The sequence below is a fragment of the Cydia splendana genome, chromosome 11 (assembly GCF_910591565.1).
Source record: "Cydia splendana chromosome 11, ilCydSple1.2, whole genome shotgun sequence".
Taxonomy (NCBI): Eukaryota; Metazoa; Arthropoda; class Insecta; order Lepidoptera; family Tortricidae; genus Cydia; species Cydia splendana.
In genome coordinates this window covers 6,159,081-6,175,299 of record NC_085970.1, presented here as the reverse complement: position 1 = coordinate 6,175,299, position 16,219 = coordinate 6,159,081, and the positions used below count along the sequence as shown (strand labels likewise).

The 16,219-nt window shown below is 42.3% G+C and overlaps 1 protein-coding gene across 1 annotated transcript in view; it reads left to right on the top strand.

The window, feature by feature from the left end:
- Nucleotides 1-16,219, top strand: part of LOC134794749 (calpain-D) — a 31,044-nt gene that overhangs the window by 1,423 nt on the left and 13,402 nt on the right. Inside the window, exons 2-12 of the mRNA XM_063766530.1 lie at nt 2,585-2,716; nt 3,842-3,900; nt 4,045-5,317; nt 5,773-5,907; nt 6,454-6,602; nt 7,289-7,397; nt 8,034-8,152; nt 8,418-8,502; nt 13,231-13,376; nt 14,025-14,134; nt 14,991-15,171. Of these exons, the coding sequence (XP_063622600.1) occupies nt 2,585-2,716; nt 3,842-3,900; nt 4,045-5,317; nt 5,773-5,907; nt 6,454-6,602; nt 7,289-7,397; nt 8,034-8,152; nt 8,418-8,502; nt 13,231-13,376; nt 14,025-14,134; nt 14,991-15,171 (2,498 nt within the window). The remainder of the gene's footprint in view (nt 1-2,584; nt 2,717-3,841; nt 3,901-4,044; nt 5,318-5,772; nt 5,908-6,453; nt 6,603-7,288; nt 7,398-8,033; nt 8,153-8,417; nt 8,503-13,230; nt 13,377-14,024; nt 14,135-14,990; nt 15,172-16,219) is intronic.

The window sequence follows — 16,219 nt, the reverse complement described above, 5'->3', positions numbered from 1 at the left end:
GAGCCACGCTGTTACGTTGTCACCCAAATCCAATGTTTAATTTGTATTTAATTTTTATGTGTATTGTTTTTCTTTGTCTCCTTGTATTTTTATATTTTGTAGTTTTACAGTGCCTTGGTCTTACTGTACTGCTGTGTTCCTTATTTGATCAATAAATAAAAAGAAATATTATTAGGGATGCCATAGTAGCTTATGGAATTAGTGACACAATAACATCACTAACATTATAATTTATATGTTCGGGTGTAGATACGCTAATCTCCTCAGTACTATTGAGAGACACGCGTCATTGAGTTACTAAATGGCATTATGCTAATTCAGTTCAAATCAATGGCTTTACACAGTTTTACAGGAAGGCAGGTTCCCATACAAAATTCCCACTTTATTTGAATCCACATTTGTCTTTCATGCTCTGGGGATTTAGGTGCTGGATTAACTTTGTGTGTAATTTTTTTTAAAACCTTGTTTTTAGGGTTCCGTACCCAAAAGGTAAAACGGGACCCTATTACTAAGACTTCGCTGTCCGTCCGTCCGTCCGTGCGTCCGTCCGTCCGTCCGTCCGTCCGTCCGTCCGTCCGTCCGTCTGTCTGTCACCAGGCTGTATCTCACGAACCGTGATAGCTAGACAGTTGAAATTTTCACATATGATGTATTTCTGTTGCCGCTATAACAACAAATACTAAAAACTGAATAAAATAAAGATTTAAATGGGGCTCCCATACAACAAACGTGAGTTTTGACCAATTTTTTTTTTTCATTATGGTCGTGCACGAGTCCGACTCGCACTTGCCCGGTTTTTTTTTAAATATTAAATAGGTACCAAAACTTCCTGGTTGTAGGTACATATTTGAAAGGAAATTGACATGAGTTTGACAAATAAAATGATACCAGGAATAGCAAAGAAAAAATAGTCACGGTATATGTCGATAAAATGATATCGATAAGTAAGATATTGCACTTACTACTAGTAAGTACAATATCTTACTTATCGATATCATTTTATCGACATCTTACTATCCATGTGATAATTGTTTAGGGGTCACAAACGATTTCGATTAATATGAACGTGACGAGAAAAGTGCTTGATTCGATTGTAAGATTGTGACGTTACCGATCAAATCAGGAGGTGCGGATGCGAAATTGACTAATTTCAATTAGTATGCACGTTTGGGGGCAAGTTGTTTATTTCAAGAGCTCGGATGTCATCATAAATCTAAAATTGGTGATTTAATTTTGTATATGATGGCCCGTAGATTTAGGGACTGGTCTTTACAATCGAAGCAATAGGGATCACCGAGACGATTTAATTTTTGCGTCCACACCACACAAATTAAATGAGAAATTAATCACATTGTACGAAATATTTCCCCAACTGGGCTGGCCTTATCTGTATTTTGAGCCAAAATCACTGTTTCTATGTTATCTCCTAACTTGTTACTCTAGCTGTAAGTTTTCCTAACAAATAAAACAAAATAAATAAAATAAAATATTTATTTAATTACAATATGTTTATCCCATTATCCTTGTCTCTATTACTATAAAATTGCACAATTTCGAAATACCAAATAACATATTTGTAAAATAACTTAACAAAATTACTAAAAGATTCATTTTAACTGACCACGCAACAGTAGCGCCCCTAGCGGTGAATTCTCGCGATATTCTCTAATTCAAACTTTTTTGAAAATATCGATATGATCAGCACTGGCCAAACTGTGGTATCATTTGTGCACACTGACCTGTCAATTTAGTTCGCGAGATTCTGGAGGCAACTGTAATAAAGTACTTTTTAGGGTTCCATACCCAAAGGGTAAAACGGGACCCTATGACTAAGACTCCACTGTCCGTCTGCCTGTCTGTCTCTCTGTCTGTCACCAGGCTGTATCTCATGAACCGTGATAGCTAGACAGTTGAAATTTTCACAGATGATGTATTTCTGTTACCGCTATAACAACAAATACTAAAAAGTACGGAAACCTCGGTGGGCGAGTCCAACTCGCACTTGTCCGGTTTTTTTAAATTACTCCATTACACCTATAGTGTCAAACTTTTGCATACAGAAAACCCTGGGGTATATTAATACCCCAATTAAGCTTCATACCAAATTTCATCTAAGAGTGTTTAGTGGTTTAAGCGTGAGGAGGTAACAGACAGTTACTTTCGCATTTATAATATGCGCCTAAAACAGGGATGTTGCGAATATTCGCATCCGCATCCGCATCCGCAAACGCGGAACTTCCGCATTATTTTCAAAATCCGCATCCGCATAAAAACGATGCGGAGCTTAATGCGGATGCGGATGTAGAACAAGTCGGTACAGGAACGTCTTAGCGGCGACGTAAAGAGCTAGGTAATTTCGTCATTACCTATAACAAAATCGTCCAGATCCAGAAAAGTCAGCCAAGTTACAGTTTATTAAATATAACGCATCTAATTTCTTGCCCAAATACTAAACGTATCGTTTTTACAGCACCGTACAAAACTTTGTTTTTTTAGATAAAAATAACTAAAATGTCAAATATTTGATGTCAAAAAATCTGCATCCGCAACGTCCCTGGTCTAAAATAATAGTTTGGTCCCACAGCGGATGGTCGTGCGTTGGCTCCGCGCCGGGCCCGACGCGCGCTTGGCGCTGCGCGTGCGGCCTGCGCAACGTTTCCGCCGCGTGGCGCTGCGCGGCCTGCGACGCGCTCGCGCCACACGCGCCCGTCTACAGGTACTATAGTGTATAGTCTGTCGATTCGTAGTAGGCCCCGAACTGCTAATCCTTTGTACTTAACAATAGACAAAGGATTAGCGGCTCGGGGCCAGTTACCAATCGACAGACTACAAACAGCAACACTCCTAACTGTACAGCGGTGGACCTTATTACAAAAGGTATAAAGTCCACCGATGTACAATTAACAGTGTGGGCGCTGGTATGTCAGCCACAGGCCACCTAAACTCCTAGACGCAGCACATAAGACAATCCAGGTGACCACACGTAAGCGCTCCCGTGCAAATTTAGTATGGAAGCGCGACCGCTAATTTCAATTACGACCACTATAGTTAGTTTTTTTAGCATTAGAAAGAAGGTAAGCGATCTTTTCATGTCTTTTAATTGAAAAACGCTTTTTAAAAATGAGTAACTATTACTTATGAAAGCAGGAGAATATAAATGATCGTGTTAGATTCATAATTGTTACATATTTGCCGTGACTTATTTTTAAAACGCGTTTTTCCATTAAAATACAGACCCAGATTGTTTACCTTATTTCTAATGCTCAAAAAATGAACTATACTCGTGTAAATTGAAAATATTTTACAAAAAATAAGCTTTTGGGGTGTGCCTGTGGGCTGTTATAGTATAAAATGGTGTGGAATATAACTCAGTTGTGCTGCTCGAAACGTAGAACTTTACAAATTGCACCTATGTGTGGTTGCGCTCCTTGTAAACGCTTCATAATGCGGTGTCTGTGTAGTGGTGTCAGCTGTGGAGTGGAGCGCCAGACCCAACGCTCTTTTAGCTTGGTAGAGAAATATTGGGGCGAGTTGCACCACGAACTGATAATCGTTAAGCGTGGCGACGTGTAATCTCATAGAAAGCTACTATGGACATTGGGTTTTGGTTGGTGCAATCGGCCCCTAATCTCAGTCGATTATGTTAGTAGAAATGTGAAGATAAAGCAATTAGGTTGATGCACTTCAATCAGTCTCGCTAAACGAAGTGCATGCCAAAAATTTCTGGGTACCGACGACCGTGTGATCAACCTAGGTCTATTTATCAAGGAGACATTCCTGGTTTTTTTCTTAGAAATGTTCATTTCATTCTATGATGTTAATCGTGTCATTTATGTTTCAGGCTGTCTGATGACGAGGATCAAGCATCGGGGATGACGGACAAAGAAAAATCTGCCCAAGGTACCAACTTATGATCAATATTCACCATTTTAGGCAAATAAACTAACAATTCAATACTAAGTTGAAGAATGGGTTCTGAAGGATTATGAGATTTATTGAGTAAAACTGCTTAATGATTTTTGAAACCCTTATTTTTTCCCCCAGATAACACTATGATAAGATCCAACACCCTGGCAGTCCCGTCATATAAGCCTACGACCAACTACGATAGCCGCCGCTTGAATCTCGACGTGCAATCTCTCCGTCTCTCTCCCACCCAGCTGGCCGACCAGACCCACGGAGTAACGCGCTCTCTATCCCACGGCTCCGTCATCAACTCTCAACCCAAATGGTGGAAGCTAGATGAAACTAGAGGCACGATCAATCGCCCGACTAGTTTGATGGTCTCCGAGAGATACGGATACACATCCCAAACTAATCCTAGAGAGAGTTTCTTAAGGAGTTTGCACACAGTCACTAGAAGACCGAAGAAGTGCGAAAGCAAATCCAATTGGGAATTGAATTACGTTAAAGATTATCAGAGAGAGCAGAGCAGAGCGCTCCATTTGAAAAAGTGGGCGTGCAGCAAGTGTACTTTAGAAAATTCAGGAATCAGAACCCATTGTGAAGCCTGCCTGTCGCCGAGAGTGTCACCTTTATCAAGAATTTCTAATACCAGGGGTTTAAGTGTGACTACGCTTGGGAGACATGAGACAACGAATCGGGAAGGGGCTACTTCGTTACCTACCTCAGGTGGTGTGATGATCACAGTTCCCGATTGGCCCCAAACTGGTGCTACGACCTTAGGCTCTTCATTCCGCAGATCAATAAGTGCTCAAAACTCTCCGGAAATTCGGCCTACTTACAGACGTTCGTTTTCAGAACAGACTACGGATTCACGCCCTATAGGCAAAATAATCTCTAGTAGAAGAAGCTTGAATGATTACCAGAAATCCTTAGCTAGTTATTGCGGCAGCTTGCCTAAGAAACCTGAAGAAAAAACGGAAAAGAAGGAAGACAATTCAGAGTTGATAGACAAAGAATGCAGTTGGGATACCAACGCCGAAGGAGTGATATACGCTTTACCCAATAAAGGGAAATATAAAGACTTGAATCTGCAGCTGCAAGTCAATAATAACGGGACTAGATATTCGTACGTCTCTGTACAGGATACGAAGACAGTCATGAGTAACTCACAGAACGAAGCTTTATACTCTAATGATATAGGTGACGGAGATTACGCGAGGATAGACGAGTTGCTAGGCGCTGAGAATTGTATATCGCCGGTCAGTGAAGCGAGTAACATACGAACTTCACATATAGGGTCTCAGAGTGTGTTCAATATGCTGCCGTCGGTGGGGAAGGTGTCGCAGCCGAGGGAGATGACCAATGTGCCTTCGACTCAGCCGTCGCCGCAGCAGCCGCAGCCGCAGAACTCGTAAGTTGCTAAGATTTACCCCCATATTCATAAAACTTTACGGGCCTGATTTAGTTAAATCATGTTTAATCCCTTTCTTACAAATACATAAGTCACAATGACAGATAAAGACAAACGATTCATAGCTAATTCAGGTCAGTAACGTTTTTACACAAAAGAAAGGGACTGGTCGCGGGCGTCCAGTTTGCAGCTTTAACTTTTACCCCCTAATTCATAAAACTTAGCAACCTCTTACAAACCTCTGTTAAATTGTGTCACTTCCTAACAAACAAGACTATCTAATTGTCGGATAGAGACAAACGATTATCAACGGTTTGTTGCATTATGAATAACGTCATCGGTTTCTGCGCATTTTTTTGCACACATTACTATAAAAATTACCATTGATAGGAATTGTCACCTCGTCTTTCTAGACTACCTCGCCCAGCTCTCTTACCAAACCGTTTCCACTCCAGGCAATCCGAGCGCATGTGGCAGTGCTCGTCGTGCTGGTTCGCGTACAACGCGTGGTGGGCGCGCTCGTGCGACGTGTGCCGCGCGCGGCGCGTGCCCGGCGCGCCCGTCACCGTCACCCGTCACGACAGTAACAGGTATTTTGTCACACTTTCTAGGCGATGCGGTCCGTAAATCCTAAATATCGACCTATAGCTGTAAAGCTCCGCGATTGTTACGACATTTATGGTCCTAGCTTAATTGGTTGTCCATACTTTCGCTATGGAATGTCCAATGTAGCTAGAACCCTTAATGGCGTAACATTCCCGTGGTGACTGTACGTACGAAATTAGGCAGAAGTGTTTTTTATTTCCCTTTTTTTTCCCACTCCACTCGCCTTTTTTGACCCTTTTTATACAACGGTTGCATAAAATACTATTTCGCAACCAGTTTTCAATTCAACACAATGTGTTCCTTAACAGCAACTAGGCATCCTGACAATTAAATTTCATAACTAGCTACGCCAAAAGTGTTTTAGCGTAATCCTCTCTTTTAAATTTACATCCTCTTCATTCCATTCCTCCAGATCCTCTTTTTTAAATTTACATGTGTGGTGCTGTAGGTAGATGGTTTATGCAATAAACGTTTTTCTATTCTATTCTATTCTAATCGTATATCTAATAGTAATAAGTGTATTGTTACAGTTCCAGGCCGCCGAACGCGAATTCGAACCCGGAGCCGAGCGGTAGCAAGGCGGAGGCGAATAGCAACGTACCGCCGACTAAGAAGCTTACTGTGCCTATTGCTTCGTTGGATCACGATTTGAATAGCGACGAGCTACTTTTTGCAGTTGGTAAGTTTATAAATAAAATCTACAGTTATTAATTACATTTTTAATAAAAAATTTTGGTAGTTCTTGGTTTTGCAACTTAAGTGCTTTTATATTTTTATCGACAGTTTTTATACATAACCTACTAACTGGAATCCAGTAAAAAATAAGGATTGGAAAGTGAAAGTGGTTAACAAACAAGAACAACAACAAGAACGGAGCGGTCAGTTTAGCCTATTGGTTGAGAATGCCTTAAGGCATTAAGTCTGCCTTTTGTACTATAAGGTATTATGCAATAACGATTCAATAAATAAATTATAAAAAGAAGTCAAACTACAGAACTTGCCCATAATTTTTACGATTGACTTTTTGATGTTGTTTCTACTCGGAATGACGAGCTCTTTCGATCCTAATAGGAGAGAAACAGTGCATCTTAATATCCACTTTCTTTTCGTTCCAAAACGATGAAAATTGTAACGGAAAGGAAACAATATTGGGATACTTTTTCTCACTTAGGGTGGTATTCCATCTGTCCAATATCTTGGTCTAATGCCATTGCTTCTCACTTTCTCATTACCTAAGCAAAATACACATTGGCCCAGGATACAATTGGACAGTGGAATACCACCCTTAGGACCCACACACTTGCCATATGCATTTAGCTTTGCACATTTGCCCATAGGTATTCAACATGTAAGTTGTATTTGCAGAGTCCCCGCCGGCGGCGGGCTGGTCGTGTGCGCGCTGCACGTTGCTCAACGATGCCGCCGCCACCGTGTGCGCGGCCTGCGCTGCCTCCAAACCTCCACCTCAACACTGGTAACTGTTCATTTTTTACTACGTATAATATCATCTACCTACTACTAAGTCATGGACTAGCTTTATGTTGCAGTCTTTGTAGGCACAAAGACTGCGACGCTACTATATAATCTTTAGGTTAATGAATTTTTCGAACACTCAAACCCCGCCCGTCGCCAATATTTTTGAGTGTTCGAAAAATTCATTAACCTAAATATTATTATTACTTATTCTGTGATAACTATTTATTAAATTAAAAATAATAAAAAAATCTACACATTATGCCATAAAATCCATTTTATGCCAAAAATGCCTTACATCATTGCAGAAAAGAAGCTGATATTTTTCAAATTTCTGGGGCGATTTTTATCAAACATAGCTAAGAAAGAACCACTGCAAGGAAACTCGCTTTCTAGTAAAAAAAACCGCATCGAAATCGGGCCATCCATTTAAGAGCTACGCTGCCACAGACAGACAGCACCCATCTTTTTGCGTCGAGTTAAAAATTAAAATGAAAATGAAAAATGTTTATTTCTGTTAAACAATTCAGGTTAATTTATAAAGGTTAAGATCTCCTAGTAGGCAAAGACATTACCGGTGGCAGGAGATCCTGCTTTTCCTTCATGTTAGTTTTGAATTATTAATTTATAATTGCAGGTCGTGTAGTTCGTGTACGCTACGGAACCCTTTATCAGCGAGTCTGTGTTTGGCGTGTAAGACTCCGCCAGTACCCCGGCACGGGGTGCCTGGACCTTCGACTGAAACTAATCATACCGGTGGAGGTAAGCGTGGACATACAATTTTATTTCAAAGTAAGTGCTTGGTCATAGAAAAAGTATTGCATTGTTTAACTGAGTCAAAAAATACTCGTCGCGTCTATATTAACAATTTTCGGCTTCGCCTCAAATTGTTACTCACGCCACTCGCCTTTTTTGACCTCTCTTAAACAACGGTTGCATAAAATACTTGTTTACGTACAATAGTGATACAATTAATTCTCTATTATATCACGATTGTTTAGATCACTATTAAAATTGTCAGGCGCGCGCACGCGCAGCCCCTCCCCGCGGCGCAGCCGGCACACGCCGGCGCCGCGCCGGCAGAAGTCGCCGCCACCAGAGACCAAGTGAGTAACTATAGTGGGTCAAGTAAATCTTGTCAGTAGCAAACGGCTGCAAATTTGAAAAATCGCTGGTTAGCACCACTGTGTTCGAATAATTCGAAAATCGCGTGTCATCTGTGTTTTATCTGTGGAATGTGGATCGTGAATGACGGCCATCTTGTTTGTTTACATTCTGAATCGTTTCTATTTCAAGAGATCTTGAGTGTTGCCCTACTTTAGTTTGCTTTGCATTGCTACTAACAAAATTTGCTTGACCCACTATAACATGCAACACACGACACATATGGCAGCGATTTATCTGGGTATTTTCAGAAAAAATTGTACCATTTACTTTTTTTCGAATAACTAAATTACTTTAAGGTTATTTCGACTCAGAAGGATATGTATGGGTGAATCAACTTTTTCTTGTCACTAGTTGCCATGGTAACGGTCTCTTGGGTCACTCTTAAAATACTAGTTATTTCGTATTTAAATGAACCAAACTAGATTTTTTTGGTAGTTATAAGGCCTTTTCATAATGGGACATCTACTATAAGCACGTTTGTAGAACATGGTACAGCAGCTCTTCTAAGAAACTTTGCTACTATTGCCTGGCTGATGGGACAGAATAACAACAAGTAAATGTTGTTTATTGGTTATTAATAAATGTACAAATACAACTAATACAAGTATTAGTAAAATAGAATATACAAACTAAGCTTAAAAATAAACTATAAATAGAAAATTTGCCCCAAATCGCCGTCTATAGTTGTAAACTAAAATCTGACATTCCAGAGGTTTTTGCCAGTGCTTCTGTTTGCTGAGCACATTGCATCTTAACGTTTGTTTATATATTGTAATTTGTTCTAACGCTTTATTATTATTACCGTCTTTGATTAGTTTTATTACCACAAACAAACATATAAATAAGATTTACACCAATAATATACACAATAACCGCACCAATCGCACTAAAAATAATAACACACTTTGCCACTTATTTACACTACGAATAGTACGAATAAAAATGATTTTATGCTTAAACCTGCACATATTTAACATTGCCGCGTCCTACACAGCCATGCTTCAATTGCTATTTACCGGTTGGTTTTGTCTCGAAACATTGTTTACTGATATTCGTTTTCAAAATGATAAATAGAAACAATAAACTTTTGGTTGGTTTGTTGAACCCCTGCTCGTTAGGTACAAAGCATGATGAATTTATAGTAGCAATGCAAAACCATTCAGTCGACATTATGGCTATATGTGAAACATGGCTCAAGGAAGGGCAGAGCGCACGCGCACCCGTTGTACCTGGATACAAACTAAAGCACGTCGCCCGACCTTTAGATATGCGGTCACGCGGTGGTGGAGTGGGGTATTATGTAAGATGCGGTATCAATGCGCGCGTGTTAACTCATCCCGTTACAAAACCCATCGAACAAATGTGGCTTAGTCTTAATGTTAGGGGTGCGAAGGTCGCTATTGGTACTGCCTATCGCCCGCCGTGGATGTCTGTTATCTTTTTGGACTCATTGAGCGAATCTGTGAGCTCATTTGCAAATTATGACTTTACAATTTTACTAGGAGATTTTAATATTAACATGTTAAATGCAAATCATAAATCATAAATCATAAATCATCTCATTTATTCGTGATAAACTATAACATACACAAGTAAAGAAATAACAAAGAAAGTTGAACATAAAAATAAATAAATAGTTTACCACGAAATGGTCCCGCCTCAGCATAAATGCTAACCCAAAAGTCAGCGCTGATCTTCCGGTGAGACCAAATGATGGGAGTGCGCAAAAATTATCGAATTTTTTACGGTGTTTTAACCTTAAACAGTATGTTGACCAGCCTACACATTTCACAGACCACAGTAGTACACTTTTAGATCTGATTTGCACCGATGCACCAGTATCTGTCACTTCCGTCGACTACATACCGGACCTTAGTGCGCACGCATTTGTCACATGCAAAATCAACATTAAAATGGAAAAGCCGGCTCCTAGATTTATTACGTATAGGCCGCTCAAGGAAATTAATTTAACTGCGTTCGAGCGTGATCTACACAATATCAAATGGGAAGATGTAACTACCCTGCCTACTATTGGTTCAATGGTACAATTATTTAACTTTTACCTTATTTCCCTATTTAACGCACATGCTCCTCGCAAAACCACTTGTATTAAACCACAGAATAGTCCATGGATTACTAATACAGTGAAGAAAATGATGAGTCTACGGAACGAAGCTCATAAGAGGTACAAACGTACAGGATTGGATGTGCACAAGCAGTATTATAAGGATCTTAAACTTCTAGTCACCACTGCCTTATGCAATGAAAAGCGTGCGTATTTCTCCCAAAAAGTCAACGGTTACGCTAAAAATTCAAAAGTTTTATGGAAAAACTTAAAGAATGACGTATTTAATGATCGCGAGAAACAACTACCCAGCCTTTTTAATGACCCGAATATAATCAATCGACATTTTCTTAATTTACCAAATAATAATCCAGTTCAAATTAGTCAACTTACTTATTTTGAGTACAATAGGTTTAGTACTTCAAAGTTCACCTTAAAACCAGTAACTGAAAGCCAAGTATTAAAAATAATAAATAGTCTTAAGTCTAATGCTCAAGGAATCGATGGGGTTACATTGGACATGTTAACTCTTACTTTGCCTCATACTTTGGCAGCTATTACCGCGATAATGAACAAATCTATTTCTACCCATGAATTTCCCGATGCCTGGAAGGTTGCCGTGGTGCGCCCTATTCCTAAGATCCCTGATCCTACTCAAGTCAAAGACCTCAGACCTATAAGCATATTACCTTGTCTCTCTAAAATCATAGAAAAAATTGTTTGTCAGCAGCTTACAACCTATTTAGAGCAAAATAATATATTGCCAATTTATCAGTCAGGCTTTCGTAGGAACAGAGGAACGGCGACAACCCTGCTCGACGTTACTGATAATATTTTGGAAGCTCAGGACCGGGGACAGGGTACTATACTCACATTATTGGACTTCTCGAGAGCTTTTGATACTATCGACATTTCGCTCTTGTTGTCAAAGCTATCATATAACGGTTTCGAAACTGATACCTTGAAATGGTTTGTAAGTTACCTCAGTAATCGGAGCCAGCTAGTTGAACTTCAAGCATCTAATGGTAAGAAAATCGTATCTGAAATACTTTCGGTAACTAGAGGCGTGCCACAAGGTTCCATTTTAGGTCCAATATTATTCATATTGTACAGCAGTGACATAATTCATGTAATCAAACACTGTAATTACCATATTTATGCTGACGACTTACAGTTGTACGTTTCGTGCAGTTCGAGTAACGTGGACTCTGGAATACGTAAGTTAAACGATGATCTCGAGCGCATTGCTGGATGGTCACAAGCAAACGCACTTGCACTAAACCCTACAAAGTCCAAGGTTATGTTACTGGGTACAAAAAAACAAATAAACAGACTTTCTATGTGCAATTTCGAAGTGTTCATAAACGACACCATTCTTGAACATGTTAAAGAGGTTAGAAACTTGGGGCTGGTTATGGACGGGGAACTGAGGTTTGAAAAACATTTACTTAGCACAGTTCGAAATTGCTTTTACAGGTTAAAATTACTTTATAAAATAAGATATTTCCTTAGTGTTGAACTTAGGGTGAGGTTATGCGATGCTCTTGTCCTCTCACGGTTTGATTACTGTGACACAGTCTACGGGCCACGCCTCCTGGCGAGTACCCAGAGGTTAATACAGAGAGTGCAAAATGCCTGTGCACGCTTTTGCTTTGATATCCCTCCCCGCTCGCACGTAACACCATACTTGAATAAAAACCACGTTATGAAAATGTCCACGCGTCAAAAGGTCCATTTAGCGTCGCTTATGTTTGGCATTGTGCACTACCGGGTGCCTTCGTACCTTTACGATAAGCTAACCTGGGCTCATAACTCCAGATCCTCAGATGTCAGGTCATCCAGGTATCTGCAACTTGTTTGCCCTCGTCACCATTCTACGGCCTTTCGCGGCAGTTTTCGGTACGCTGCCACGAAGTGTTGGAATGACCTGCCTCCACCAATCCGTTCGCTGAAGTCGTTGAGTGGCTTCAAGTCAAAATGTCGTTCTCACTTATTACAAACACAAATTGAAACATCACTGCAATATAAGTAACACACGTAGACGTTAACCACTTTATCTTTCTGGAGACGTATGTAGTTTAGTTTAGACTGTTTGCGATTTGATACCGTCATTCTATTAAAATAACTATAATTTGTTTGTGGGTAGTTTTTAAGTTTTTAGGTTACAGTTTTTCTTTTTATTTTTAATATTTTTAAATTTGATGTATATTGTATAATTCAGTGTGGTTTTTTTTTTATATGTTATTAGTATGTTTTTTTTTGTTTTCCTTTTCTTTCGTTGTTGTTCAGTATGTATAAATTTTAGTGTCTCTCTCTTGTTTATGTCTGTTTTTTGTGTGTCGCTGGCGTATGTGTTGTCGTCTCATAGTTTTAAGTCAGGTCCCCACTGAAAACCAGCGCCACGGATTGCCGCGGCATTATGCTGAGTGGGGTCCTATTTTAGCGTCTAATGTTTTTTATGTTTGTATGTCTTTGTTTTCTAGATGTAATATGTTGTGGCGTTAAATAAATGTATTTTCTTTCTTCTTTCTTTCTTTCTTTCTTTCTAAACAAGAAATAGTTGATCGACCCGTATATTTATAGTTGAAAGTATTATGTCCAGGTCGGAGTCTGTCGGTTGGTCGTGCTCGGAGTGCACGTACGCGAACCCGGGCGGCGCGCTGGCGTGCGACATGTGCCAGTCGCCGCGCGCGCGCCTGCTGCCCGCGCCCGCGCAGCCCGCCCACCAGCTGGACGACGACGACCAAGGTCAGTCACGTGATAGAAACACCGGACAAGTGCGAGTAGGACTCGCGCACGGAGGGCTCCGTACCATTACGGCAAAGGCTGCGTTCAGCTTATGATAGGGCCGTGTCGTACGGCTGCGATCGTGGCCCACAAATGGTCTCGCCGGAAGATCAGCGCTGACTTTGGGGTCAGTATTATGCTGAGGCGAGCCCGTTTCGTGGTAAACTTTAACGCTTACCAATTTTATTAATATTTGTAGTTTTTAGTTATACTCTTGTATGTAATTTTAGTTTTAAGTTTATCACGAATAAAATACTTGATTCTGATTCTGATTCTTACGCAAAAAACGGCAAAAAACTCAAGTTTGTTGTATGGGAGCCCCACTTAAATATTTATTTTATTCTGTTTTTAGTATTTGTTGTTATAGCGACAACAGAGATACATCATCTGTGAAAATTTCAACTGTCTAGCTATGACGGTTCATGAGATACAGAAGGCCTACCGCGAACCACGTTCGACGTGATGCCTCCCTATCACACTTGCGTACGAATGTACAAGTGCGACAGAAAGGCGACACGTCGAACGTGGTTCGCGGTAGGCTCTCAGAGTCGGAATGTCAGAGAATCTTCAGAATTATTAAACGTTCGAAACCCTATTGAATGTTCACAGAGGGCTCGGACAGCGAACGTCAAGAAAGCACGCCGGTTGAAATACTACGGCTCAGGGAAGAGAGTCACGCGTGGACGCAGTGGCAAGAAGTACTCGCTCAGTGTGCCGCTGTAAGTACCATTTTTGGTTGCTATACGCACTCGCGGTTGCAATGCGGTTCATTTTCAGCCCAACTGCGCGCATATGTGAAATCCCGCTCTTTCAAGGCTTGCCTCCAAGTGGGTATAGGCCCTTAAACCTTAAGGCCTATCGATTCTAGTTGTTACGATGAAAAATTAACGGACATACATTTCATTGAATAATTTTACGGTTTAGACTCACTTGTTTTTAGTCACTCGCGCGACATGTTTCAGAGAGCCTAGGTCTTCTTTCTCAAGCACTAACAGTGCGAGTAGCCTTCACGACGGCCGTGTATAAGCCATTTGAGGGTAGATGAAAACGTTACATGATCAAATGTTGTCGATTCAAAAGTGTTATTTTTTTACGCTCTTTCGTTTGAGCATAATTTCATTGGTTCCTACCGTAGGAAGGGGTCGGTTTTATATATAAGGATGAATGTGAGAATTATGTAGTATGTAGTATATTAATTGTATATATTTTATTATTTTTATCTGTGTATTGTATATGTAGTTTATTATGTTTTTCAGTTATTTGCAATAGTTCCTAATTAAATTTTCTTACTTTTCTTCTCGCACCATTTTTATTACCTACATCTCTGTTTGGCCCAATGGTTGACTGGTAGAGAATGCATTTAGGCATTAAGCCCGCCATTTGTACATTTTATTTGTATTTTGTGCAATAAAGTTTAAATAGATAAATATGTATAAAATATGTATAAATAATAGAGGTTAAAGTCAGGTCGTTCGGTGACTGATCCGGGTGAGTCTAAACCGTAAAATTATTTAATGTTAGTATGTCTCACAACAGTTTAAATTCGACATATATTTCATTTTCTCGTGTTCGCAGACGGGCGAGCCGTATGTGGACGAGTCCTTCCCCGCGCACCCCCGCTCCCTCTACTACAACGGCAGCGGCGAGAGCGGCGCGGCGGCGCGCTGGCTGCGGCCGCACCAGATACACGTGGACGGCTCGCACCGCCTGCCCTGGCGCGTGTACCGCGACCCGAGACCCTCCGACATCTCGCAAGGTGGGTACACACGTGCCACACGTGGAGGAGAGCTTCCCCCCACACCCGCTCACTATACTACAACGGCAGCGGCGAGAGCGGCGCGGCGGCGCGCTGGCTGCGGCCGCACCAGATACACGTGGACGGCTCGCACCGCCTGCCCTGGCGCGTGTACCGCGACCCGAGACCCTCCGACATCTCGCAAGGTGGGTACACACGTGCCACACGTGGAGGAGAGCTTCCCCCCACACCCGCTCACTATACTACAACGGCAGCGGCGAGAGCGGCGCGGCGGCGCGCTGGCTGCGGCCGCACCAGATACACGTGGACGGCTCGCACCGCCTGCCCTGGCGCGTGTACCGCGACCCGAGACCCTCCGACATCTCGCAAGGTGGGTACACACGTGCCACACGTGGAGGAGAGCTTCCCCCCACACCCGCTCACTATACTACAACGGCAGCGGCGAGAGCGGCGCGGCGGCGCGCTGGCTGCGGCCGCACCAGATACACGTGGACGGCTCGCACCGCCTGCCCTGGCGCGTGTACCGCGACCCGAGACCCTCCGACATCTCGCAAGGTGGGTACACACGTGCCACACGTGGAGGAGAGCTTCCCCCCACACCCGCTCACTATACTACAACGGCAGCGGCGAGAGCGGCGCGGCGGCGCGCTGGCTGCGGCCGCACCAGATACACGTGGACGGCTCGCACCGCCTGCCCTGGCGCGTGTACCGCGACCCGAGACCCTCCGACATCTCGCAAGGTGGGTACACACGTGCCACACGTGGAGGAGAGCTTCCCCCCACACCCGCTCACTATACTACAACGGCAGCGGCGAGAGCGGCGCGGCGGCGCGCTGGCTGCGGCCGCACCAGATACACGTGGACGGCTCGCACCGCCTGCCCTGGCGCGTGTACCGCGACCCGAGACCCTCCGACATCTCGCAAGGTGGGTACACACGTGCCACACGTGGAGGAGAGCTTCCCCCCACACCCGCTCACTATACTACAACGGCAGCGGCGAGAGCGGCGCGGCGGCGCACTGGCTGCGGCCGCACCAGATACACGTGGA